The sequence below is a fragment of the Coloeus monedula genome (assembly GCF_965178545.1).
Source record: "Coloeus monedula genome assembly, chromosome: 12".
NCBI lineage: Eukaryota > Metazoa > Chordata > Aves > Passeriformes > Corvidae > Coloeus > Coloeus monedula.
The window spans coordinates 4,421,871-4,449,621 of NC_138792.1; the positions used below are offsets into that span (position 1 = coordinate 4,421,871).

General features: G+C 44.1%; 2 protein-coding genes across 5 annotated transcripts in view; both read right to left on the reverse strand.

The window, feature by feature from the left end:
* TAF1 (TATA-box binding protein associated factor 1) overlaps positions 1 to 13,704 on the reverse strand; it is a 29,309-nt gene extending 15,605 nt beyond the window's left edge. For 2 of the 4 annotated variants that reach the window (XM_082289515.1, XM_082289514.1), the window contains exons 1-20: positions 13,554 to 13,704; positions 13,116 to 13,233; positions 12,402 to 12,518; positions 11,480 to 11,599; positions 10,811 to 10,884; positions 8,607 to 8,825; positions 7,956 to 8,174; positions 7,582 to 7,783; positions 6,595 to 6,708; positions 6,116 to 6,283; positions 5,637 to 5,764; positions 5,426 to 5,533; positions 4,414 to 4,587; positions 4,155 to 4,328; positions 3,966 to 4,070; positions 2,739 to 2,939; positions 1,757 to 1,898; positions 1,220 to 1,350; positions 596 to 676; positions 47 to 196 (exon numbers count right to left, since the gene is read on the reverse strand). In XM_082289515.1, the coding sequence (XP_082145641.1) occupies positions 47 to 196; positions 596 to 676; positions 1,220 to 1,350; positions 1,757 to 1,898; positions 2,739 to 2,939; positions 3,966 to 4,070; positions 4,155 to 4,328; positions 4,414 to 4,587; positions 5,426 to 5,533; positions 5,637 to 5,764; positions 6,116 to 6,283; positions 6,595 to 6,708; positions 7,582 to 7,783; positions 7,956 to 8,174; positions 8,607 to 8,825; positions 10,811 to 10,884; positions 11,480 to 11,599; positions 12,402 to 12,518; positions 13,116 to 13,233; positions 13,554 to 13,679 (2,871 nt within the window). In that variant the 5' untranslated portion in view covers positions 13,680 to 13,704. Of the gene's footprint in view, positions 1 to 46; positions 197 to 595; positions 677 to 1,219; positions 1,351 to 1,756; positions 1,899 to 2,738; positions 2,940 to 3,965; positions 4,071 to 4,154; positions 4,329 to 4,413; positions 4,588 to 5,425; positions 5,534 to 5,636; positions 5,765 to 6,115; positions 6,284 to 6,594; positions 6,709 to 7,581; positions 7,784 to 7,955; positions 8,175 to 8,606; positions 8,826 to 10,810; positions 11,053 to 11,479; positions 11,600 to 12,401; positions 12,519 to 13,115; positions 13,234 to 13,553 lie in introns of all 4 variants that reach the window. The other 2 variants (XM_082289513.1, XM_082289512.1) reach the window with 1 other exon arrangement.
* Positions 13,705 to 13,972: 268 nt separating this feature from the next.
* Positions 13,973 to 26,743, reverse strand: LOC309577504 (rho-related GTP-binding protein RhoG-like). The gene is made up of 3 exons (XM_082289599.1): positions 26,654 to 26,743; positions 24,277 to 24,357; positions 13,973 to 18,288 (listed from the first exon to the last, which is right to left on the reverse strand). Exon 3 carries the CDS (start codon positions 18,265 to 18,267, stop codon positions 17,692 to 17,694), a length of 576 nt encoding a protein of 191 aa, XP_082145725.1. The 5' UTR covers positions 18,268 to 18,288; positions 24,277 to 24,357; positions 26,654 to 26,743; the 3' UTR covers positions 13,973 to 17,691.
* Positions 26,744 to 27,751: the final 1,008 nt, after the last annotated feature.

Consider the following 27,751-nt stretch of genomic DNA (forward strand, 5'->3'; position numbering starts at 1 on the left):
ACTTCTCCCACATGACCTCCCAGCTATTGCTCCTTGGGAGCTATACCTTCTGCTGGGTTGGTTTGTTTGGAATCTTGACATAGGAAAATCCTTCGCCACAACCAGTGGGATCTGCAACACCAGTCACTTCTAGGAGGCACTTGCCCTTCATAGCAGCAATAAAGGCTCGTGTGGTGTTCCAGGGAGCCGTGCGCACCTGCCAGCGAGAAGAGAAACACTCATAAACCTGTTCCATTCCAACCTTTTACTTTGGGATTCTTCCAGTCATAATGAGAACTTTTCATACTGACACAATGAGGGTGAATTCCAGTTCTTGATCCTTCAGCTGCCCTGATAACACTTCAATGAATAACCAAAGTGCTAAGTAACTCACAAAAGGCATTTAAAGTAAAAAAAAGCCTAGTCCTGAAAGGACCTGCAAAAACAATCACCAAAGACACGTATGAGCTGGCAGCAAATTTCCAGGGAAGTTGTGAGAATATTTGAACCTGAATCCCTCTTTAAATATGTCTTTTAAATATAAAGACCTCATTTTTTCTCTTGACATTCAAATTTATATATTGGTGTATACACTCATGCATCACTCTGATGGTACCTCATCATCAATCTTCATTTGGAAATCCTCTTCATTCTCCTCTTCTGGAGCAAAAAAGGATTTCTCCCCATAACCTGCATCCTGCAGAGAAATATAAGGGAAAAAATGAGAAGCTGAAGTCTTAAAAAGGTTACTGAAGAGAGAACTAGAACTGTCTCTGTGGAGACTTGTCATGCTGAAGAAGCAAACTTCCACAGAAAATTGTCTGCAAGATTCACTGTGACCCACAGTAGCACAGATGTCAAACTGCCCAGTATTTTGACAAACTCCATAACTAAACAGTGCACTCAACTTCAAAAAAATAGTCAGTGTCTCTTACAGCCACCTGCTGGTTACTTTCTGCTGTTGAGCTCCAGGTATAAACACAAGCCCTTTCTTGTACCTTCCCTTTGGTACTTTTGAGCACAGCTAATTCAATAGCCAGATAATAGCTGGTAAGAATACAGTGTCTCTCTCTTTAAAACTTAACTCCCTTTTATGCAGCAGCAAACTTAGCAAGTGGCACAATAGTTAGGGACCTAATTTGCATACTTCATAGCAAAATCAGCTTTAGGCAGAAGGAGTTACCTAGGCTCACCCCTCACAAGGTGTCAGTAGTTTGCCTTGGAGCCAACCAGGATTTACCTTGAGCCGCTGCTCGGCCGCAATCATGCTGTAATAGGCACAGCACTGCTCTGGGGACACCATGGCTCTGATCTCCTCCTCTGTTGGCAACCTGAAATCCGGCTTTAAAACCCACCAGTTGGAGTCCATCCCTGAAAAATGCACAAGACAAACACTGAGTAGTTTCCCACACGTGCTGGATGCCATCACAGTCCCAGCTTCCACTTGCACGTAGTTGATTGTAAAACACAACACAGCCACACACAGAGGGAAGGGAATGTGTTTGTGTCGGTGTCTTCAATGAGCAAATCACTGCCCAAAGGGTTATTAAAAATGCCTAATCTGTAGTCACTTCTCACCATCAAGCACACTTGTACCAAAAGAAAGCACCCACTTTGAAAAACTGGAACGAAAAAGCCCTGTCACATTACATTTCAGTTCTACAAGCAGATGTTTTCAAGAATGGTTTATCAGGAGGAGACGTTCCCTCCTTCTGCTCTGTTTGGAGCTACAAGAGCAGCAAGGAATGGCTGACCACCCAATAAAACCCGTCACTACCTGTGCGTTTGAAGTCAGCACAGAGCTTCAGCCGCTTCCGGATGCTGCTCTCGGAGTGGGAGGGAAAGGCCTTCTTGATGTCCTCCATGCGGATCCTCCGGGGACGGTCTCTGCTCTTCCAGAAGAGGCGGTAGATAAAAACCTACAAAACAAGACCCATTTGTTCAAAGAAAGAATAAACAAACTTGCAAAGACAGTACAGATAATGTTTCTGGTGACTGCTTCAGACTTCCTACTTGAAAACCGTTGTTTCTCGTAAATTTACTCAGTAAAGTTTTCCAAGCCACTTGTCTGCTTCAGGTTCAGCTATTTTTGAGAATGAGATGTGGAAAAAACATTTGTCTTGAAATTTTGTTTTATCACATTAGGAATGTTCATGCTTTGGCACAGAAATTCTGTGAACAGCAGGGATTTTCCTACTCTGCAAATACCTCTGGAGTTAACATTTTGAGTTAGATTGACAGTAAATTACTAGAAATTATGTCCAAAATCTGAACTTGGGGATAATTACTAAATGCTTATGGTCAGTCCCAAAGCTTAATCACCACAAGATCTGGAAAATTAAGAAAGACCTATGGAGCAACTCTGTGTGATAGGACTGTGATAAGATTCCTTTACTGTCTCTTAGTGAAATCCATCTGTCCTTTACACAGCACAACCATTTCAAAAATCACTCTAATTTCTTCAGTTTCATACAGTTATATACAATCTTGTAACCTTTTATTTGGTTAAAAAGCCTTTATCATTTACTTATCAGATAGGATGCAATTAAAACAGAAGAGATATGTTATAAACCAAAATGAGCTGCTTGGTTAACATCCAACTCCTGCAGTGCTCTCACCTCACAAGAAAACAATCAATCAAAAAAAAAAGGGAGTCACAGCAGGACAATGAGATTCTCAAATCAAGACTGTCTACCTGAGGCCCAAGCTTATTCCATGGGCTTTCTCCTAAGATCCCCAAATAGTCTTTTATCACATACCTGCAGGAAATCCCTGATATGTGTGTTAGCTCGTTTAGAGTTGGGACCAGGTACTTCATAGAGTGGGCACTCCTGCCCAACTACAAAAATATCCACTAATTCTCGAATGTAGTAGCCTTGTCGTGTGCGGATGATCAGGAAATCTGTTTCAGGCATCTTATGTAAATAGATGGGGGCCCGGAAGAGATTGTTCTCAAATGCCTGTTAAGAGAAACAGGTCCAAGTTCGACAGTCAAGTTTTGATCAAATCTTCTGTGATTCAATCTACAAAAACGATCTTTAAAAAACCCAACATCCCAAGGTTCATTGCAATGGTACACCATCACTTGTATCATGTAGATGTGATACACATGTAGATGTGCAGGGAATAGTCAAGGATGAAGAACAAAAGCTTAAGAAACACTGAACAAATGCAGAGATTGAAGGGCTCTTTGGACATTGGAGGTGCTTTAGGACCTTTAAGGAGGTACTTGCAAAAAAAGACAGAAAGAACACATCTCCAAAAGAGCACAATATCCACAGAAACCAGCCTAACACACAATTAGCATTATTAGTTCTGTGATGAATCTCTAGTATCAACCTTCACCTTACCTTTTTCCTGTGGTACAGAATGGAAGAATTATTGCTGCAGCAAGAGCAGCTAGCATTAACTGAAATCCATTTATATTTACATTTATGAACTGTGAACCAGCTAGTCCTTGTAATATTCTTAATTCCTCTCCCCACATCAAATGTATGCACTTTAACAACAGAGAGAGGCTCATAAAAGCATAAATCTGTACACCTGACTAGTAACTAGCATCCAAGAATCAGAAGTGCAGTCCTCAGAAAGTACACAAAAGGTCCTGGATCATGATAAATCCATGTTTTCTATCCCCTCCAACACCTATTTACTGAGCTGCCCAGCATTCAAGCAGCTTTGGTTTTCCCCTCAGTCCTCTCTAACACTATTTCTAATGCCGTTACTAAGCAAAACAGCAAAGACTCACTACCTGCAATTCCTACAATTCCTACAACAATTTTGAAAAGCATACAACAGAGATTTTTTTTTTTTTAAAGAAAGCTAAGAACTGAATTACTATAAACTGGAAATGAAAAGGAATCTGGGTTTATTTTAGAAGCTGAGCATTATTAGTGATTAAATAAATAGGGCTTGTAATAGGCACTCTGCCTATTAGTCCACATCTAACTTATCTGTCTCTTAAATGTAGAAACCTCGTTTCTCACCTGGAGTAACTGGCCTGGATGCAGAGAACCCAGGAACGGAGAAGTGTGACAATAAACAGTCTCTCCATATTTACAGTCTGGAGCTCCTGGATCTTTACCAGGTTTCTGGAAGGTGCAATGAAGGTGCTGTTAGCTCTCAGCAAGAGGCAGAGGGAAATCACTGTCCAACAGCAGAATCTGCACACTCACCCTTTTGTAGTAATTTTTAATCTTTGTTGCCATGCCAACCTGCATCATCAGAGGGGCGTTCTCCTCACTGTACTCAGCAAGGATGAGATCTCCATCCTTGCCAGTGAGGTCCTGTGGTGTGCGCATGAAGAACATCTCCCCCCCGCCAGAGGCCTGGCGCTCCTGCTCCCTCATCTGCGCCGGGCACAAGGGACAGTGTCAGGAGAACAGCTCAGCAAACAGCCCAGGCACATCCAAAGGCTGACAGCAATAACTGTACCTTGGCTTTCTTCTTGATGTGCTTCAGCAGAGGCTGCACAGCGTGGGGCCCAGGCTGGGACAAGGCACCAAAGGAATATTTCTTCAGGGGAGGCCGATGGAATTGCCGGAGTTTCATGGGACCCATGTGGGTGGGAAAGAATGGCTGGCGGAGCTCCACTGCTGGGATAGAGTGCTGATACAGAACAGAATCCGTGTTAACAGGGACATGCACCACCTCAAAAGCAAGACCATCCTCTTATCCTGTTAAACCCTACATAAGAGAGCCCAGGGATATTTTTAGGTCTCCCAGCAGTACCAGAAGTGCATTGAAATTTGCTTGTCATCATAAATGTTGCCTTTTGACAGAAAAGTGCTTACTTTCATATAAAGATCTTTCCTTTGTGTACAGAGATTACTTCAATTTTACTATTTCAAATGGTACCCAATGATGGGATCTTTTTAGTAACCAGGAACTACATGTAAAGCCATTATCCCTATCGGTGGGAGAGAAATTAATTTGGAATTACACACAATTTTCCCATTAGAGAAGATTCCGGAGTCAGATGAGGTTTTAGAAGTCACTGAATTCCACAACGAAGGAAGAAAAAAAACATCACCTCCTCACCTAGGGCTAGTGAGCAGTAATTCAAATTCATCAGTAACTAAATTAATTTTATAATATTCAGACTAAGACACACAGTAGCAGCGGAAGTACAACCTGCACCTCTTTCTCCCCTTCCACTATTGGTTTACAAAGAATAACACATAACAAGACACCAAACAAAAGCATGGTGAGTAGGATACAGCAAGATCAAGCAACTAAACCTCAGTTTGATCAGGCAATCAATAAAAGTTAGTTCAAATTCCTAATTTTAATTGAACATTAAAAATATCTCTCATGAACATTTAACTGACCTGCTGTAATCTCAATTCTGTTTTTCTACAAATCCTAAGTCCTACCCTCAGCTATAAACCTCCTACAAAGACACTTTAGCTCTTCCTCTCACCACAGTGAACACTATTGTGACTACCTGGATGATGTTGCCTCCAAAGGTTCCTCGAAGTCCCTGCTGTTTGGGGTAGTAAAACTCATCATTGGAGAGGTTCCAGGGATCCTTCACCTCTGGCTGAGACATGTTCTAATTCAATTTTAAACACAGCGAGAGAGGTGTCAAAAAAATAAAAACTCACTCGTTCTTCATCATTCCTAACCCCGGAGACAATGCTAAAGCTTATGCTGACCTGCTGTGGTTCTTCCTTGATGACACCTGTTTTTCCCAACAGGATTCGACTCTTCTTTAGAGAAGACTCTTTCTTGTTCTCCTTGGATGGAGAGTTCAAAGTCATCTCTTCCTTTTCATCAGGAATTTCTAAAAGCACAAGTTTACATCCCTACCTTCCCTCTTCAAACCAACATGCATGCAAGTCAAATTAAGACTGTCACTCCTAAAACACATCAAGGGTCAGATTAATCATGTTAAATTTAACTTTCAAGGCATTAATTTTTGCTTTCCTGGCAGTGCATTTAACTTGGAAGTTGAATGTGTACACCACACAAATAAAGGTTATTAGCATTGCCACCTCCTGCTTAGGCCTTTGACTTGCAAATTAAGTATTGCCCCAGTCCATTTATTTCCATTACAGAGTGATTATAAACCCTTGCTTTCATTTCCCCTGGTCTTTTCTCATTCGAGTCAAAATTTTGGATGCCATAAACATACCTAGAATTATGTTTTCATCATTTGGATCAAGTGTTAAGACAGGGGGATCCAAGTAGGTTTCCATTGCCTGGTCATCCCAGATGATATTGTCTTCCCAACGGCCATACACTAACTCTTCATTATCAATTGGGAAAATGGAGTACCAGGGCTTGTCTTCATCCAGGGAAACTGCAACAACCATAAAGTAGAACCCTCGAGAATTTTATACACAGCCTTGGCAGAAAACTATTTCAGATCTCACCCCCACATCTCATTCCCTCAACCTTCCCCATCTTTCAGGCTTCCTGAGGCAGGACCTCTAAAAGGCAAAAGAAAACTGATCTCGAAAGCAAAGAGGAAGTAGAGCCCCAAGTCTGAGCTTTACCAACACTCAGAGATTTTGCTCTACTGAAACACAAGGCTCCAAAAAGCTGCAGAGCAAACAAGCAGCCCTTCTACCATAGAAATGTGTGTCACATGCACCTATTCATGGCCATTACCTTGCTGTTCAGGGGCCTTTTCCTTGCACTTTGCTATGCCCAGGACTCCTGCTACATTGGGTTTCTGCACTAGAGGAATTGGTGAATTGAGCAAAGAGCCACTGCGGTTCAAACCTAGAGAAAAGGAAAACAAAAGTAAGGTCAGCTTGAGTGGGAGGGTCAGGGACACTGCAGTGCCTTGAACCAGAACTGGGGGGGGTCACACAGAGAGTGAATTTCATCCTGATGGACCTACTACTCATATCCCAAAGAGTGACATAAGTCATTAGAACTGAGAAAACTTAAACACATTTCAGTCAGAGCTGACGGCTGGAGTCTGCAGCCTCTTCAAAGAATCTCCAATTCACCCACGCAATGCCTCAGTGTCTTGTACTCACAGTTGAACATTAAAGGATTGACACTAGTACCCAATAAAGATCTGACACTCCCATTGGTGTTTCCTTGTAGAAGCAGGATAAGATATAACAGACAACAAACATCCGTTCTACACGAGCAATTTCAATTTAAAATGCATCTGTATCTAAAAGAAGTCTGAGGCTTGTAAGAATTGTTACTTTCTATCTAGAAAAAACAAAGTACCATTTTTAGTTGAGGAGAAACTTCTGAAGACTTTTACATAATTCTTCCAATTAAAAACAAAAGTAAACAAAATTCCACTAGCCTATAAAAAGAGGAAATCCTAAGGGCAGCTTTGCTTGATATTAATGTAGATGGATCCAGCATCTGGTATTCCCCATGCAGAGAAGAAAGCCAGAGCTGGGATGGGGTTTTTTTTAACAGAAATGACCTACTCTGTTTTTGGAAAGATACTAAGTCTCAGAATTCTCAGTGGAGCTGTGATTTTGCCAAAAAGCATTCCCTGACAGGGAGAATTCTACATTTGAGACACGCAACTGTACATGTACAATTGAACTAAATGCTGCAGTTGAACATGTAATGAGTCAGCTCAACTACAGCAAGTAAAACTGGTGTCAGACCCCTGATCACCTTGTTGGGCATTGTATGCAGTGGCATTTCTGGTCATGCTGGATGGCAGCCAGCCCGCCAAGCTCGCACGCTGCGTCTTAGTCCCTTTGTGCTTGACATCCTCCCCATTCCAGATGACATCATCCTCCCACTGGAGCTGTGTCACCATGAGGAAGTGCTCATCAGCTAGCAGGTCATCCTTCTCCTTCGTCAATTCTGCATCCTGGAAGGGCATAATAATTGTTGGAAGACCTGACTTGAAAGACATCCTTTCAAGCTAAAGGAGGAAAACTCAAAGTCTCATTTTGCACGGTGCACAACAATCCACCAGCCCATCACCAGACTCTCATTGTGCAGCAATCCCCACATCCATCTCCACACTTTGCCCCTCTCACCCCCTCATCTGTGTGTCCTTCAGCCTCCTGCTCGTTCTTCTCCTTCAGCTTGAAGCCATAATCGAACCCGCTGCCGTCTTCGGGGATGCCCAGCATGTCGTACCAGAGCTGGGCAGGGCCGTAGCGCCACTCGGCCACCTTGGGCTTCGTGTCTGTCACTTTGTCTATGTCACCAGTCGACTGGGAAAATTTCGACTCCACAGGTGCCATCATGGTAATCTGAAGCACAGCAAAGGAGGGAATGGTTACACTGGTGGTTTATCTAAGCGTCAGTAAGAGGTCTCCTCCTTCCAAGTTTCCCAGCTTATTCTTGTAGAAGAAAAGCATTTCTAAGAAGTTCTTTTCCATACTTACTAGCTGCCTCAAGAATGTTCTGTAATTAGACTTCCAAGAACACAGGGTTTCTTGATACAAAGAGGGTAAGCTCTCCTATTGATCCTGTACCATGGATGCAGCCTGCTCAGTAAGAAGCAATCACCTGAAGTCACTGACTAGTATTTGGAGAAGAGCTGCTGCCCAGCTGGAATATAAGCCAACTCTGTTCTCCACTTTTCTTTTGAGGGAAAAGCTCCTTCCTCTAAAAGTCGCTGTCCAATCCACTACTACCCCCAGCACTAGCTGGTGACCCTCTCTAAGTCTCAGATATCCCACCTCATCATCTGAAAGGCACTGCTCAGGAGGGGGAGGAGCAGCAAACTCATACTCCCAAGGAGATTTTCCTTCCACTCCACTCTCAACCACAACTTCACCCTCCTGTATCTGCACTTCCTGTGCCAACTCCCGATGCTTCTTCTTGCGTTTCCTCCGGGCACTTCTCCAGACCGACGGAACGTTCTTCCCAGGGCCAAAGAGACGCAGGAAACGCAGCACCTGGAACAGGAGAAAACAAGAGGATCAGATTAAAAAAGACACCGTGCAATGCTTGCCCTCACCTGAAGCACTGAAAGAGAGAACCCTGAAATTCAGAAGCTTGGCCTGCGGTACAACCCCAGTTCCCAATCCAATCAACAATCTCTTGGTTACACTTGAAAAAAAAAGAGTTTCTGACCCTTCTGTTTGATGGATCCTTCCCTCTCAAAAGGATACATTCTTAATTTCAGACAAAAAGAAAGTCAGAGGGAAGAAAGACTGCCTTTACATATTGGACATGTGGTTAGAAACCGCCTGGAAATAACTGATTTTCATTCTGAACGATCCACATTCTTCAGAAAGACAGATGGAGGTTGAAGAAGAGTTCATAAAATTATCAGCAAAAGAGACAAGCTAAAAGAGAGTTATATAGAGATTTCTTAAGCAAACAGATAAATAATACAGTCCAGAAATAACACAGTTCTTTTTACTTCCATTATAATGTAGTTCCCCAGTACTGCATACCTCCAAAACCTGCACTAAGGGTAAAGATAAATTTTCTCTTCTATTCCTTCTATGGTTATGATTGCTGGTTTTTAGGCACTTACAATTTTTTTCTTCTAAGAACTCTTTTAATCAGGTAAAACATTGTTTCTAAATTAACTGGCATACTTAGGAAACAGGAACCAAAAATTAGCAGGTACACCCTATTAATGTTCCCTGTTAATCTGTTACACTGGTCCCCAAAGGAAATGATGTTTATATGACCACTCTGTCCACTTCTGCCTATATCCATGTAAACCTTCTTCCCCAAACTCCCAGAAATCCCTTCTGAACTCTTTATCCAGTTCCAATGACCTGTCATGAAGGGCAAAGGTCTCAGACAGAGTTAAGCTTCTAACAGTTTAAATGGACACAAAAGTCTGCTTCTGCACTTGCTATTTTAGGAGGTGTCACCCAAAAATACAATGCTATATTAATATGCACATCAACCCATCCTCATAGCAAAATCTACAGGACTTTGCCAGCTCTAGTGCTTAATCATGGAAAGTGCTCAGCATTAACTGCTTGCACTGATTTCTGCACCCACTGGGCACATCCAATACTGAGCCAGTCTCTGACATTACGTGTTGAGCATCAAAGAAATGAACACACCAACTGATACACAGGAAACACCAAGTTTGCAAAAGCCTAGAAAACATTGAGAAGGGAAACTTCTGTGCTAGAGCCTCACCTAGATTACCAATAGACAGTGGTTAGCTAAATCATTAAAACATGACATTTAATTATGCAAATTGTTCAGCTCCTTACACGAACCCTCTGAGGCAAACATAAAACCAAGTTATCCTTGTTCACAACCATCTGTTTGGCAACTATAAGCTCATCTTCATTGTCCTTCTCCTCCTACCTTTACTCTCTTCTTGACAGCTTTAAAACTTCCAAAATAATTATTGAAATACCTAAACTGCATTTTCTATTTGGGAACACTTAGGAGAGAATTGTAGTGAATTCACTTTGTGCAAAACCCAACCATTCTTGGAACCAACTTGCTTTGAGGTGATTTCTAATTTATACTCAGAGCAGTTTCAAGGGAGAATTAAGTAAAGATACAGATCACAAACTGTTTCAGGAAAAGCACACCAAGTTCAGAATAGCATGAAAGGAGGAACAAATATTTACCAGAAAATCCAGAAAGCAGACAGATAAGCACTGGTTTTTAATCATCTTGCAAAAGTATCAAATTAACAGGCCTGTGCTATGGTCTTACAGAAAAGCAAAACATTCACACCCTGATCTATAGGACACTTTTTAAGAGATTACTGCAAATGGCAGGAAAAGTATTAGCTAAAAAGCAATCTGGAAACAGCAGCACAAGGAAACTAAAGAAAGTATTAAGTGAGCAAGAACATCTATGTGATTGCTTAGTACATACCCTTAAATACTGTACAATGCATATTTAGAGGGCTTACATGACACACATCTCTTCCACGTATCTCTTACAATACCTTGCCAGGTCGAAATTCTGGGAAGAGCTCTGTAACACTTGGCAACTGTTTGGTAGCATCTCGCTGCATGATTCCTGCAAGAGGAAGTGTGAGTTTGCCTTCCTTGGATTCTGCCTGCCTGGCTTCTTGAGGTCCCATCTCTGACTCAGAATCAGAGCTGCTGCTGAAATCCACCTTGTCGGAGGCAGCAGAGGAAGGAGCAATGATGGAGGGCAAAATGATACCGTCTCCATCTTCAGATACTACAATAGAACAAGCACCTCATAAACAAACAAGTCTCCTCCCTCTCCCCTAGCACAACCCCATAGTGCCACATTTACTGTTTATACCAAGTTATGCAAAAATTAAGCCTGTGCAGGTGTTCTGAGTACCATTCTGGTTTAACCTTTCATTTTATCCTAAGCGTTCCAGGTGAATTCCCCAGCCACAACTGAGAGGATGAGATAAAAAAGCAGTTTCATTGTCAATATGGGTATTTCAACAGTCACTGGAAATACAACACTCCACCCTAGATTTCAGGCAATCCTGCAACATCACAAACACTCACCTTCAGATGCAGCCTGCAGACCGAGTTTTGGTGACGCGTGGTGCCGTGGAACTGCTACACAGCAGCGTTTGCTTCCTTCAGACATTCACATTGCCAGAGAGAAGAAGAAAGTCCTCACTCACCAGTGGCAGCTGCATCCTTTTCATCTTCTTTTTTTCCAGGTACTGGAGGTGGTGGTGGTGGCGGCATCAGTTTGGAATCGATGTCTTCACAGTCAGCATCATAATCATCCTCATCTTCATCTAACCAGGCAGGAGACAAGACCAAGTGTTAAGCAGATCATTAAACAAAACCAGGCACCCTTTCCATTTATTCTATCTCAAACCTGATGGCATAGACACCATTCTCATCTTGTAACTAGATGAAAACTCTTACCAGTTCAGCTTCCTGCAGAAACTCATTTGCAAGATGTAAATTTAAAAAACAGTGGGAAGGAAGGACAAAGACAAACTGACAGAAAGATGACTGAAGCACTTAAAATCTATGTGTACATATACGTTCTGCTATGATCTCCTTTTATTCACAATTTGCCTATGTGTTTATATATTCTGCTATCACATCCTTTTATTCACACTTTGTAGAACAAATAAAGCTGCTAGAGAAGTAAGAAAAATGTGGGTTAAAAAGTCCAAACCACCTTTATATCCCACTAACCACAATAAGTCACCAGAAGGGTTAAGTGTAAGACACCTTTAAAGAATATGCCAAGATTTAGCATTTACACCAGCAGCTATTCAAATGGAAAAGCTGCTTATTTTTGAAAACATATTCTAGGCCAGACAGAGATACCAACAAAAGAACCAAGGTGTCTTCTGCAGAAAGCCTTTTAAAAAAAAATCAAGATAGAACAGGAGAGAGATATTAAGACTGAAGTGACTACGATAAGGAACTGATTCCTTAAAAGAGGAAGACAGCAAGCAGTGGCTTCATCCAGTGAAGACAATTTCACAAAAGCTTATATTGGCCTCCTGAAGCAAGGAGTGAAAAGGCACAATGCCCCAGAACATCTCCTACAGGCAGAGCTGTAATGCTGATCCCCTTTACCTGGCCTTCGAGCCGGCTGCAGGCTGCCCATCGCCTGCTTGTACCGACGGCTCTCATCTTCTGCCACTTCAGTGATGTCTGAATAATCAACAGCATCCTCTGTGCTCTTAACCCAGCCTAGGAAGAAAAGAAAGCTTGTCACACAAAACTTTATCCTAATTTATATTAGTAACTGCAGACTTCACTAAGTACTTATGAATCCTTTGCTATGTTTCCTTTATTTAGAGGAACAAAACTATCTGATTAATATCTCCCACCAGAGTACTTTTCCCCTCATTCTAATCAAAAGCTCTCATAGCACTGAATGTTCCCTAAAAGACTGGTAAACAACCAACTTTAGCACAAGGAACACCTATCACTTACTCACTGAAACTGTTCAACAAGTTCAGAAATAAAAGTAAGAGATATTATAATACTGTGTGCTAAGTACGCTTCTTTAATCCAAACACAGACTGAACTTATTCATGGAGAAACAAGAAAAAAAAAAAACTTTAAAAAATTAAAGGGAACAAGTGCAAAATTTATCAGGAACTACTGTGGGATTCTGTTTGGCAAGATGGAGAAGGGAAGGCCTTTGACAGAGGGTCTCTGACCAGGGAACACCGCGCTATCCCCTGCAGACCCTGACAGCCCAGGTGCATTTTGTTCTCTCCGGCAAGAGCTGGGAGCCTGCAGCCCCTCTGCCACCCAAGCACAGCTATCCCAGCGCCAAACCTTCCTCGTCCAGGTGCGCTCCCTCGCTCTCGGCGCTCTCCTCCTCGCTGGCCGTGATCTCGGTGATGAGGTTGCCCAGCCCCAGCACGCCCAGCCCGGCCAGGTGCTTCTTGGATTCCTGGGGAGACCAGAGCTGGGAGGCTCCGACCGCCGGGCCGGGCCGAGCCCCTCGGGCGCCTGCTGGGTCCTGTCCCGGAGCCCGTCCCGAGCATCCCCCAGGACACCCCGGGACATCCGGAGACACCCTGGCTCATCCCGGCACACGCCGAGCACCCCGGTACATCCCGGCTTCACCCCGGCACACCCGGGCCGGCCGCGGACATCCCAGCACACACCAGGTCACCCCGAACAACGCCGGTACATCCCGGCTCGCCTCAAGCACCCCGGTTCACGCCGTCCCTCTGCCCGCGGTGCCTTCCCGGAGCGATACGGCCCTACCTTGTCGAGGACGCTGTCCCCTTCCAGCTGCCCCGCCTCATTGATGTTGCCGAAGAGGAACCCGGCCAGGGAGAAGGGCTCGGCGCGGCCGCCGTCCGCCTCCTCCTCGCTCTCCGAGTCCGACATCTCCGCAGCGGCCCCGACGCGGACACCGAGCCCGACCCGGAGCCGGAAGCGGCGGCGGGAGCGGCCCCGGGCCCGGCGCCCGCCCACAGCGCCCCCGCGCGGCCCCGCCCCGCGGCGCAGCAAGGAAGCGCAGACGCTCCGCCCTTCCCAAAAATTCCTTTATTGCCTCGAGGAATCGGGGTCTGGCTTTCCACAGGAAAGAGCTGCCTTGAGCACAGGTGCGGTACAAACAGCAGGGCGAGTTAATGCGACAGCCAGAGAGGTGAGGAAAGGTTTATTACAATGTAATTATGCATAATTTATTTTTTTAAAAAAAGAAAAAAAAATTCCTTTAAAACTGTTAGATGTAATACAAATCATTTTATAGCATAAAATCAAGTTGCCAGTGTATGTATCAGTACCACACTTCAGAGTCTTGGGCTTCCACTGCTGATGGGTGGTCCTTGCTGCCCACTCTGGGAGTCGGGACCCCCCTGAGATCCATCCACTCTCGGGATCAGCCCAAGCAGCACCAAGGTTTCTACAGAGTGAGGTTTAGCACCCGGAGACAAAGCACAGGGAGGTTCTTCTAGTTTAAATTTCATAGAAATAGCTAGAGCTGTAAACTGAAGAAAGCATTTCCACATCTAAGCACATCTCATTAACATCCTTTGGACACAAAATTCCTGAACTGCTCAGCTTCAGCTGTATTTAAAAAAAAAAAAAAACAAGTAGTTCAGAAATCATTCACAAAGCAAAGGTTAACATCTGTGTCTTCACAGTGAGTCTCTTCTGTGAATTAAGATACACACATTGCATCTCTATTCAGTAACAAACCAAAGGACCTTGAACAGTTCAGGAAACCCACACAGCTTAACTGGGTTTTCTGACCTCCCAAAACAAGACAAAATCCAGCCACGGGATTATGTGAAGTCTGTATTTGTCAACTGCCCACAAAAGAAAAATAAAGCTTGGGAGAAACAGAACTGATTGTAAACTGAAGCACTGGACTACTTACAATAAAAGGCACCAAGAATTTTAGGGGGAAGAAAAGGAAGGAAAACCACAAAAGGAGAATGCCCACTGAATGGAGAAGCTCGTTGGATTTGTCCTGAAGCTCATCCTCGTGAAAAACAGAGGCTGGAGGAAACCAGCTACAAGCCAGGACTTTTACTCCTGTCAGAAGGTGATAGAAATACAAAGCATCTAAATAACTAGGTACTCCAAAGCCAGTAAAAAGTCTCTGATGGTTCAAAGTTCCCTCTCTGCTCATTTTCATCACTGTTGCGTTATTCTCCTCAGTACTGTTGTGCAATCCATTTATTAAGTAATCTAAGTGGGGATAAGGTGTTCTGGCATAATGTAATCAACAGTGTAACCAAATCAAAGAAATTGATTAAGCAGTTGAATTTTATCTCACTGTACTCTCTTCCAGTTCACACCAGGATGGCTGCTTGTGAGCCTACAGAAATGGAGGGGCAGGGGTTGTGCAATAATACTTGCTCACAAGATTTCTCCTCCACAAAATGCTTGTAATCCAGTTAGGAATAACCACAAAAGACACAGGATTAAAAGATTTCAGCATGTAAAAAAGTAAAAACTTTTAAAAACAGTAGTAGCTTCAGTACAAAACTGCAAATATATGTAGCAAAAAAAAAAAAAAAAGTAGACTTTCAATTTCAGGCACTTCTTAAGACTAGTTCAAACATATCACAGACTTTTTAAAGTACATTTCTGAATAAAGCAAAGGTTATGGGCTTGCACCGGGGTCACTAGACAGTTGATTTAGGTCTGACCAGCATTAAAACAAACCATGTGCACTGGCTTAAATAAATACATTTTAAACATGATAAAGTCTATTTACTCAGTTACTGAAATTTACCTACAGAAAATAATCTTGAATTACAAGGCACAGAGTTAATTGCTGCCTGCAAGTCCAGCCTACACTACAGGCCTACAGCTAAAGCAAAGGCAGAACGTGGTAAGTAGAGGTTATCTCAGTGAATTCTCTACACCCTCACAGCCTTCAGGGCACTACAGTGGGAACCACATCTGGAACAGCACTTCCTCTGCAAGTGCAAGAGACACAAAGACACTCCAGGCAATGGCACTTGGTGAAGAAAAATATGCAGAGTCTGTAGGCTTCTGCAAACATCCTGCAGAACGGGTGTTTTGGTACTGCCTGTGCTCAGCGTTTGGAACCCTGTGTTGGTTCACTAACCACAGGTACCAGGGTTTGGATTAACTGCAGTTTATAATCTGTGGGTTGCAATTGGCTAAAGCAGCACCAAAATGAGAACATCTCAGATTAAAAAAACTGCAGTTAGTGTCAGCATCAGTTACACCAGCTGAAGAAAGGCACATCCTCTTCAAATAGTGGAATTAGGGCACAAATACGAACATTTCTATCCAAATAGTGGAATTAGGGCACAAATACGAACGTTTCTATCCACCTGGTATTTTTGCCAGCATCAGATAAAGCAAGGTCAAATTAACACAAGATCCCTAATAACCTTGTTGATTTTTTTTTCTGTTATCTTGCTAAAATGAGGCACTTTTTTTTCTGACCAGGGTATCTACACCAGTGCAGTTTTGCATGTGTGGGAATCACAAGAAAGCAAGTTCTGAATGACCAATTGAGGCTGCAGCCAGACAAAGACAGCACTGTCAACTTCAGACAACAAAGCCCAGTCCAGCACCAGTGGTTTCACACAAAGTATCTTTGAAGCATGCTGCTTTCATACCACGGAGCTGGAAGGTTGAGTCTAAGGAAGGGCTCATGCGCTCACTCCTCAGCTGGTCCCGGAACCACACATAAAGAACAGTGCACATCCTGAAAATAAAAGCCAGCTGCCACTTACTAGAGCTGCTAAAGAAGGTTAAAAAGTATGTAAATAGAATTTCAGTTAAAGAGTTTATAATAACTGAGCATCCAGGAGAGGAAAAAGCTGCCCAGGTAATCCTATCCAGTGACTGGCTAACCATGACAGACTGAACTGAAAACAGGAAGAAGCACGGGTTCCTGTAAACAGAATCTCCACATTTTCTGTCAGTCTTCTCACAGAAAAACAACGAAGGAATTTGCCATAAAAATCTCAGATGGTGGCCCCAAGAACGTTAAGAATTGAAGCAATTAACTCCTCAAGAGTGAACAGGCTGCTGTCAAGTCTCTGGGATTCCTCAAAGGGATTACACTGAAAATCTCATTTTGATCATCCCAAATACCTCAGTCAGCCTGAGAAGGTAACTGTAAAAACTTTATTCTCGGGGTGCAAAATCTCTTGGGACAGTGAAAAAAAATCTAAGTTTAGAAGATTAATGGAAGACTTGGATCTAAACTACTCTTCCACTTCTCCACCTCAAAACTATGAAAAGCACTCATTTGAGTGAGTCATCATTATTCTAAGTACCTTACATAAGGAGAAATCAGCTCCTGCTTCTATTAATAAATCATTGCAGGTATTCCCTAGGTCTTGCTCATTGCATTAACCATGCCTTATGCTAACTCTTCATACAATCAATCATGGTTCACTATAAGGTGAATCTCACTAATATTTCAGGCATTTTTGCAAGTAAACAAATTGTTTTCAAGCTTTAAATTGACAAAACAACTGGACAGCCAGACTTCTGTTTGTAAAACAAATTCAATCAGTAAATAAAGGATGGGAAAAGCAGCAGCTACATTTAAAGCAAAGAATTTGTGCTTTTCAGCAAATCTAGTAACTGATAGCTATCTAGTAAAGAAGTGGCTTCAAAGATGTCTCCTCTTTTATTTTCCTCCACTAAAATAATCAAGTGATCCCTGGAGAAGCTGGAGACTGGAACTTTAGAAATAAAGTAGGTATTTGACCTCTCAGTTGGAAAAAAAACCTTTTCTGTTTCAGTTTCCCTGAAGCAGTAAGACTGCAAGAATATTCATTGTATAAACCATTTCTGCTTAGAGCTGTTAGTGCAAGATGCAAATCTTCAATTTAACTCGTTAAAAAGCCCTCCAAGATTCTAGTCAACTTCCAACATCCATCACCCAAGGCGACTACAGTAAGACACATTTTCTTGTGTTCTTCTTTGTCACAGGATACAGAACTGCACGGACAGCTTCAGCAAACACCTCCCGAACACCCTCCTGATTCAATGCAGAGCACTCCAAATATTTGACTGCTCCAATTTGTTTAGCCAGTGAAGTCCCCTGCTGCGGGGTAGTGGGAGCCAAGCTCTGCTCTTTCAACTTTTTAACCGTTTCCAGGTCACTTCTCAAGTCTCTCTTCGTGCCCACTAAAAGGATGGGAACATTTGGACAGTGGTGAGAAACTTCAGGGTGCCATTTGTGCCTCACATTTGCATAGGAGGAGGGGCTGCCAATGGAGAAACAGATGATGAAGACGTTAGTTTGGGGATAGGAGAGCGTGCGCAGGCGGTCGTACTCCTCCTGGCCCGCAGTGTCCCAGAGATTCAGGCTGACTGTCCGGCCATCCACAGTCATCTGGGCACTGTAGTTGTCAAACACAGTAGGGATGTACTCTTCTGGGAAGGCATTGGTGGTGTAGCTGATGAGGAGACAAGTTTTTCCCACCGCGCCATCTCCGACAACCACGCACTTTATAGTCTGCATTCTTCACCCAGAAACAGAGTCCTGCACAAAGCAAGAAGAGAGGAGTTAGGCAAAGCACACTCAGTGGTGGGCATTTTAAACAGAAGCTTTACCAAGTGTTTCTAATGTAGCTGACCATTTCTTATCACATTCAGCGTCTCAAGCCATTCTGAAGAGCTCGGGGCTAGAAAGACAATAGTGAAATGGAGATGCAATGAGTTGAGAGCTAAGTGACAATTGGCTGCATTCCAACCATGTAAGTACAAATTAGCCAAATTCCCACAGTCTTGCCTTACTGCCAGACTGTTTCCCACAGGCAAAAGGAGAAGTCCTTAGAGGCACCTGCAAGTGGAAAGGGATTGTGACCCAGTAACAAGATACTCCATGGTTTGTAGGTTCACACATCCACCTCTGTACACATAAACACACTCCAACACTCACACTTGTCTACCCAGTCCACTGCCTAAACCGTTTACCACAAAGAAAGGTCCAAAAGTTATAAATAACATCAAGACATTAATTTCTGGGCTGCACTGCTACTGTTTACAATAATAATTCACTACACTCAGATCAATCAGTCCTGAACAAACTACATTATTTAGAGGACACCAGATAAAAGGTTCAGAAAGTAGCACGTTCAAGAAAAGCTGTTCTTTGAAATATAACTGGCCATAGGAACCAGTGACAGATTAGAATCCATAAAGAATTTTTCTAAAGAAGCCAAGAACAGATTACTCTCACTAATCACTGACAGAACAAGCAGGACTTAATAGGCTTGAGCTACTTGGTGTCCTCTAAATAATGAGCATGAGAAAAATACATGCCCTAAAAGATCAGCAGTCAAACAGCTCTCCTGGGAATTGTTATGCAGGAGATACTTGATGCTTAGAGGTTTTTCATATTCCTTTCCTGATATGTGAAGAGTAGGTTTGACAGTCAAACTGATACAGTCTAAAACACAATTAATTTTAAACTGTCATCACATGAGCAGCAAGAAGTTTGAAAATAGCATGGAACTAACTACAAGCAGTCATTTGTTGTACATTTCTTGTGTGCTGGAGCTTCCACTGCTAGCCTGAACAAGAAGAAACTTGCATCTGCCTTCTCACCCAAATGCCTTTGAGGTACTATCAGTAATCCTCAATTTGCAACCAGCAGAAAATACCTGCTTCAAACAGAAGAGAATAGTGGGAAGAACTTTTTAGCAGGGACTGTTACGATAGAACATGGGGTAACGGCTTTAAACTAGGAAAAGACTGATTTAGATTAGATAGAAGGTAGAATTTATTTACAGTGAGGGTGGGGAAACACTGGCACAGGCTGCCCAGAGAAACTGTGGCTGCCCCATCCCTGGAAACATTCAAGGCCAGGCTGCCTGAAGCCCTGAGCAATCTGATCTTGTTGAAGATGTCCCCGCTCACTGCAGGGTGGTTGAAAGGTTCCTTCCAACCTAAACTATTTTGATTGCATATTCCAGAAAGATCTCAGCTCCAACACCATCAAAGTAGCAAAGGGAATATAGGAAAATAAGCAACTTCCTCTTCAAGACCACCCAAACAAATCAACAATTCATTCCCATTTAAGTCTCAGCTTTGCCCTTTTAGACAAAGTCTTTATCTGTATCCACATTCTCACTGGGAGCACACATGATTCTTCTGAACTAAGTGAAAACAGGCTACCCGGAGCTTTGGCACAAAGCTGCAACAGGCTACTGGAGTGACACTGACTGGTCACTACGACACACAGTGCCTAAGGAAGTATCAATGTATGTACACAGACACTACAGAAACCCCAGTGGTTGCACATGGTGGGAATGAAGCACCTTATGCTGCTATTGCTGCCAAAGCCTGGACTGCAGCACACAGGGCAGGTTTTAAAGCCCATTCCTGCACTTACATCAAACCCCTGAAGTACCAGAACATGCTGTGCCACAAACCCTAGTGGTGACCAACACCACTGCTTCCAGAGCAAAGGTTTTTTCCCAAATGAACTATCTGTGCAACAGATAACTCATTTCAATCAGTCAGTAGCAAGTGACATCACACAGCAGAACTAAGTCAGCAACAAAAGTCTCATGACTCAAGAACGAGATACACAAAGCCTTTTACATGCCCAACTCCCAGTTTCTAAAATAAAAAAAATTGCAAACACTTGCAAACAGATCTCTCTTTAAAACCCAAACAAGCTCCTCCAAGGACTTACACCTCTTAAATCTCTATGCACTTCAGTCCAGAGCTCTGCACAGAATGAGAGGGTGTCCCCAAAGTGCACCCCAGCCTGCACATGACCGGCACTGGCTGGAGGTCATCACACCAGCACTGTCAGGCAGCACAAGCAGCTTCCTAAATGGATCAACTCCAAGGCCAGTGTATCCCAGACCATCCACAGCTAACACAACCTGATTCAAAATGTCTAATGAAACTGTGTTACTCAAAGATTACTTTGTTGGGGTTTTATTTAAGAGCTCATTACAGTTTCAATTCGGAAATCGCTAATAAAGTAACAAAAAAAGCCTGAAATATGAATGCTCTTTTCACAGCACTAATACCTTGAATTACCTCACTAAAGCTCGGCTTTTAGAAGAGCAACATTTGCAATGGGAAATAACTCCATGCAAAGCTGCCAAAGCATTGGGCAAAGTATTAACTACACAAACACAACTAAAGAGCTTGTAGGCTTTTAAGTATGATTCTCTGAAGGGCCCCTTTAAAGGAGGTTGTCTGAGCTGAAAGGAATCGTGTGTGGCATATGCAATACAGAAAAACAAACACACACCAGGATACACATTATTTGTATTGAAACACAAAATTTAGATAAATTATCAAAAAAAATAAAGAGTAGAAAGAAGCTACCCGACTCCAGAAAACTATCTTGTGAACAAGGGTAGTTTGGTTAAAGATTTATATATGGAAGACAAAGAGTTTTTTAATTTGAGTCACAACCAAGCCAACTAATATTACCTCTATCAGGTCTTTTCTACTAAATCCATGTACTGCTTTCTTTATAATGTATGAAGTCTCTATTTAGTTTTTCTTGTAAACAATTTACCCAGCAATAAAACTCTCATAAGACAGTAAAAAGCTGGGGTTCAAATTTGCATGGAAAATTCTTCTTATTTCTAAAGCACTCTTGAAGTTGGCACTGGATGCTATCTAAATATAAATATATATTGAAAAAAATCCCCATACTCCAAAAACAAAATTACCAACAAACATTACCAAGAGGAAGAAAATTGGTTTAGGGTTTGTTTGGGGTTTTTTCGGTGACTTCCAAAAGAATTTTTGGGGAAACTTTAGAAATAAATACTCCACATACAACAAGTAAAAAGAATTGAAAAAGAGAAAAATACAGATTAACATATGAACACATCAAAAAAAAAACCAATTTAGAAACAGAAAGCTGGGCACAAGGTTCAAAGCCAAGTTGAAAGGTTACGCAGCAAGAGAAACAAGTGAACGGAAAATCCAAAGTAGTGAGAGGTAATCCAGGTTGTTTAGTCCTGCCAGAGAAAGGACTTTTATTACAGTTGAGGTTCTAGCAGTTGCAGCAGAATGGGAATAATTTTCAAAATTAAATAATGATTTTTTTAAAAGCAACAACAACAACAAAAAAACCAAAACCAAACCAAAAAAAACCACCAAAAAAACCCACCCAAGAAACCTCACCAAATCACCCCACGCAGAAGTGTTGCGCAAAAATATGCAGATAAGAGTTATTTCTATCTTGTCCATCAATTACTTTGAATTAGAAAACTGGCATTCCCTGTTGGGGTAAGTTTCCTTCTCTGAAGATGCTAAGTCTGACTTCACTGCCTGCACACCTGGCACTTCCTCTGGAATGTGCAAGATTTCAATCAACATGTCAAGACATCATCTGAGGAGCTGCTCCTGTTCTGACCTAATTAAGCATTTTCTGGTATCATTAACGTGGACAGTTGGCTCTCCTGACGAACATTTGTTGGGGTAATTCATTACTTGGAACACTCACACAGAGTAACTTCATGTTGCATCAAAATTTTTTTGTGGGAGAGAAACAACTTCTAGATCTTCACTTTGAAGGGAAGTTCCCTGTCTGCTGAGCGAGGGAGAATACAGTGACAGAAAACAGACAGAAAACAGGAACCTGAATTCTTCTGTAGCTTTCTAGATTTATGCTTTTTATACTTCCTGCACTTCTAAAAACTCTTTGCAGAACTACTTCTTAGCAGGATATGCCTCTGCCTTTGCTCTGTTAACATCAGATGCCTCTTTGTTAGGCGGATTTTAACTTCGATATTGCTCTTTGATAAACTCACTCTCACTGAGCTTGTCAGGTCTTTCACTTCTCTCTTTACAGTTTAGATAGGGGCCCATTTTGGCCAAAATTGAGCAGAAAATTCTCTAGGAGTTCAGCTGAAATCAGCTGTACTGAGCTGTGTCGTTCTGCTCAGCCATCACATTTCATCAAGCCCTCACTGTTCTGGAGAACCAGATCCTGCTTCACCAGGGGCAGGCAGAAGTTAAGAAATCTAAATGATTTAATTGCTCATCTTTCAGTAATAAAAACTAGATCAGAGACGATTCACTCTGTCTGCCTGAAACGTGAAGTCAGGCAGGAACTTTCAACAAAGGACTGGGTGGATTGGGCAGTTCTAAATATATCACACCATCCTCACCCATGCAAAGGAGTTAATTCACATGTGCAGCTTACCCACCAGGCCTAGCAGGGAAGAGAAAGGGGCTCTCAGCAATTTAATCAAGACTCTGTTACTATCCCACAACAGCTCAGCTTACTCGCCATTGTTTTAGGCAAGTGCCAAAGGAGTGGAGAAGTGCCAGGCTTTCAGAATTTGTGCCAAGAAAGAGCAGGAAAAGTTAAATAGGAGACCTCATCCCTCCTATCCTTCAGCCACGAATGACCTACTTGGACTTCTCAGTGCCTCTCAAAGTTTTCACACCACCTTCTGTCCTGCCATTTACCTGCAAGAGAAACAAATCTGCAACAGTCTGAGTGGCAGCAGAGGGAGGAAAAAATCCACAAGGGAAGGCAGATTTCAGCAGCACAGCGGGAACTGTGCAATCCACCACTCGAGCTCCACATGAACAGAACTGAGGAAGCTTGCTCTCCGCAGAGCTCTTTGCCTATAAATTCAGCTCCCAAGCACATAACAGGAGTGTAATTCTCACTGATTGTTCCTTCAGTGTCAATGGTAGAATGCCCTTCATGCCTTTTAAAGCAAAAAGTTATTTCTAGGAAATAGAAGAAACCCCTCAAAACCTTTCAAATAATATTTTTAAAACCTCGACCTCTGTCAAATTAGGCTGAAATTGGTTTATTGATTTAAAGATTTTTTTTTTAATGGATGAAACACACATAAGCAATATTTCTTAGGAAACTACAGTGAAAATAAAGTCTTCTGCATGAGGTATTTGGGCAACTCAACCACACAAACCTCTTACTACAGGCACTCATCCTCCAAATTTTATAGGAGAGTAGTGATATTAGTGACCAAACATCAAAGACCTTAAATTCTATGAATCCAAGATATTGAATGGATAATTAGTATTTCCAAAGGACATGAGCTCATGAAACAGATGCACAGCTGATGAAACAACACTCTGACAAGGTGCAGCTGCACAGCCCACAGGAACCAAAACCCAAGACTTCAGTAGATATTCGAATCCAAATTCATGTGTATGAATGTGACATATATCCTGCCATAATCAAAAGCTGCAGAGTATTAAACTTGGATTTTCCTCCTGCAACCACATGCAGAGGCATGGATTCATCAAGACAGGGACCCTTCACCATGTATTTGAACACAAGTGACCCTCTGATGGTGAACACAGTAAAGGTGTAAGAACAGGAGCCAGGGCTGCAGGGTTCTGTGCCCACACCCACTACCTCACCTCCTGGGTGACACAAGCAACTTGCACAGGTCCTGGGACTCACAGTCAGTTCATAAAAAGTTAATAACCATGTCCTTCCCACCTTCCATAGATTCTGACAAGGCCTTAGTCACTACTGTTGGCCAAAAGAAACGAACAGTACCTCAGACATAAGGTTTTGTGGAGAGGTGTGTTAAGCACGTCGGAGGATGAATGAGAAATCCACTGTAAGCATCCTTGATTCCTATTTAGGGTAAAAAGAAAAAAAAAACAAACCTGTTAGTATGTCTTCCTATCATTTTTGTCACCTGGCATTCGCTGGCACTCTCAGTTGTAACAAAGCCACTGTTGTGTCTGAAGGGCAACGTTACACCAGGAAAATCTAAGCTTCTTTCCGTGAGGAAAAAAAGCCCCTCCACACTTTTCATTGGATTGTGCTTCTCTGATTCCTCCTCCTCCACCCCCAAATTTCACTGGGGGGGGGGGGGGGGGCACCAGGGCGAAGATTTAATAAAAAATAAAAGCACAAACAAGAATAAACAAAGAAAAAACCAAACAAAACCTGACCGAAAACAAAACCAAAACAAAATCAAACAAAAACCCCCAAAGGAAAACAGAAAAACCCAAAACACAGACACCAAAACAAACAAACAAAGAAACCCCCAAACAAAAACAAACAAAAATGCACTTAATCAATACCAGTTTTTTCAAAAGTACCTTTAAAGAGAGTTTTGGTATGACTAAGACAGGAGTTAATGCGTGCACTCAGTGTGTATTTTATCATGGCTTGTACACTACAATACTGCAACAATTGCCAAATCTCATTTGCATCAAGTATTGCAATTCTAAAATGTGAGCAAAAGTTAACAGAGTCATGGAGTCTCTCAGCAGTTCGTCGGATTTACACATTCAGGCAGGTAAAGTAAAAAATTATTCCCTGTAAAGGTATGAATCTTTTTGTGACACCAGATTGTGTGAAAATACCTTGGTCCCCAAAAGAATCTCAGCCTCACCACGTAAGCAAATCAAACCACACATTCAGCTTCCCCCCTACTAATTGCAAACCGCATATTTTATTGTTTTTCCAGGATCTGTGTAAAGTTCCTTTTTTGAAAAATATTTTAAAACCCTGTGAAATGGAAATATTAATCTAAAATGCCAAATATGTCTCATAATCTTTTAAGCTCCATGTAGAAAAACTGCTGTTCTGGTGAACAGTGGCAAACGGGCTCCAAAGTATGCCTTGGAGTGATGTATTTTACATGTTACAAGGAAGAGAACGTGAGCTTTTTAAAAATCAAAAAATAAGCTTGGGGCAAAGAGCTAATGATGCTGCCACAAAAACTACTGCGCCCCAGCCCAGGACGCACGTTGCAAGCATAAGGTATACATAAAGAACATTTAAATTAAAGAATGTAAAGCTTTTTTATACCTCAGAGTAATTATGGTGGGAATCACAAGTGTTTATAAAGAGTAAACAGATACCGATTACTCACTGGTTCTTGGAAAAAAAAAACAAAAAACAATAAAACCAGAAAACGACAGAGGAGAAAAAAACAGAGAGAAGTTCAGAACAAATGAAAAGCAGCATTGCTTCTCGGGATTTGAGATTAAGCAGGAACTCAGTGCAGGTTGTTATAAAACCGAAAGGCACTCCAGAAGAGAACCATTGAGCTGATGAAGGGGAGCTCCGCGGCTGCTGCTAAATGAGACAATACCTGGGACTCCTGGCATCTTTTAGGTCACCACCTCGCACTACTCTTCCTGAGACAGCACTTTGCCAGTTTTTAGAGAGCACATCCAACCTTTCTACCCTAACGTATCTTTCACTCTCCGCAGTGAAACAAGAGACCTTTCCAAAGGCTACCTCGTCCTGTGCCAGCTTTTTATGACACTCGCTGGGAGCAGAGGTCGCCTTAAATTTGTCGCGGTGCTCCTGATAGAGATTAGCATCAGCCTGCCGTTAGAACAGCCCGGCCCAACCTTGGCACACTGCGGGAGGGGGGAAAGCGCGACCTGCCCTGCCACGGGCCCATTCCCGCTTTCCGCACATCCCCGGAGCGGAGAAAGGCTCGGTTCAAACCCTTCCCCAGCATCCCTGGGCCCCCCGACGAGCACATTCACCTCGGCACACACCGCCCAGTGCAGACGCCGGGGCGCGCATCCCGCTTCCCAAAACGCTCTGGACACGGAGGAGCCAGCACGGCCACGCGGCTGCGGCCGAGGAGCCCCCGGTCCTCCCGAGCCGCCCTTCCCTGCCCCGGAGCCGGCCGCGTCCCGGCGGGACAGGTGCCGCAACAGCCTCCCCCGGGAAGGGACCCGCGGCGCCGGGGCCGGCAGAGGCCGCGGGCCGCGCCCCGCTGTCAGCGCGAGCGGCGGGGCCGGGCGCGGAGGATGTTCCGGCACCGCCGGGCGGGAACACACGCGGCCACGCGCGGGGCCCGCCGGGGCCGCTCCCCCGCCGCCCGCCCCGCGGGCTCCCCGGGCCCCTCCGCTCCTCCGCCCGCCCCCGCGCCCCGGAGCCGCCTCCCCGCGCTCACCTCCGGCGCGGCCCCGCGGCCGCCGCTGCTCCCCGCGCGCCCGCGGACCCTCGACCCGGCCGCGCCCCGCGCCCGCCGCCGCCCGCCGCGCGCACGCGCCCTGCGCGCCGCCGCTCCCGCAGGAGCCGCCAGGGGGCGCCGCCGCGGGCGGTGAGGGGCGGGCGGAGCGCGGGGAGCGGCGGCCCCGGCCCCGGCCCCGAGCGGAGCGGAGCGGGGCATCTCCTCGGCCCGGCCCGGGGGCTGCGGCCGCGCTGTAGTGCTCCGATGCTCCCATCCAGCCCCGCCATCCGCCCCGCTGCCCGGCGCCGGCAGCAAGATCTTGCAGATGCTGAATTAGTTGTTTTGTAATTACGCGTTGTCCGAATATAGCTTGAGCGAGGGGGTTTGGTCTGGTTTTGGATGGTTTCTCAGTTGATTCACTTCAATATCCATGAGCAGAAATACGCACGCGTGTCTCTGTGTACGGCCACAATCGCGTAACATGCATCCTTAATAATGACAACATATCCTTAACAAAGATAATGCAAGGAAAAGGAAAGAATGGCAAAACTGAGTGATTGCTTTTGCTTTCTCTACACAAGACCGTGCAATTAAGTGGCTCTGTGGCAGAAGATGGTCGGGTTTTTCACACGGGTGAACGCTCCGCTCCCGTTCCCGGCGCTGTGCCGCGGCACACAGCGCAGCGCCCGCGGACATCCCCCGCCTCCGCAGCCTCCGCCCGGCCCGGGGCGCGTTCGGCATCGCCCGCCGGTCCTGCCGGCGGTCTCACGCCTGTAAGGGGCTTTGCAGGGGACGCCACGGCTCCGCTGGAACTGCCGGCGGCGGTGACGTTCCCGTGTCCGCAGTCACCATCTCCCGACAAAGAGCCACAGGGCCCGGCTTCCCCAGCGCCGGGAGAGGGAGAGGGTAAGAGCTTACACTCAGCTCAACCCGGGGCTCAGCAACCCTCAAGAGGGGCAGGGATGGCGGTGTCCACCCTCAGAAATGCCAGGGTCAGGCACGGTGCCGGGCTCTGAACACCCAGTCCCCCGGGACACCGAAGGTGCAGGCACGGGGACTCCTCCTGTTGTCCTGCCCCAGCCAGGTACAGGAGAGGAA

Coding starts and splice junctions, on each gene's coding strand:
- LOC309577504 (XM_082289599.1), bottom strand. CDS start 18,267: ATGCAGACTATAAAGTGCGTGGTTGTCGGAGATGGCGCGGTGGGAAAA.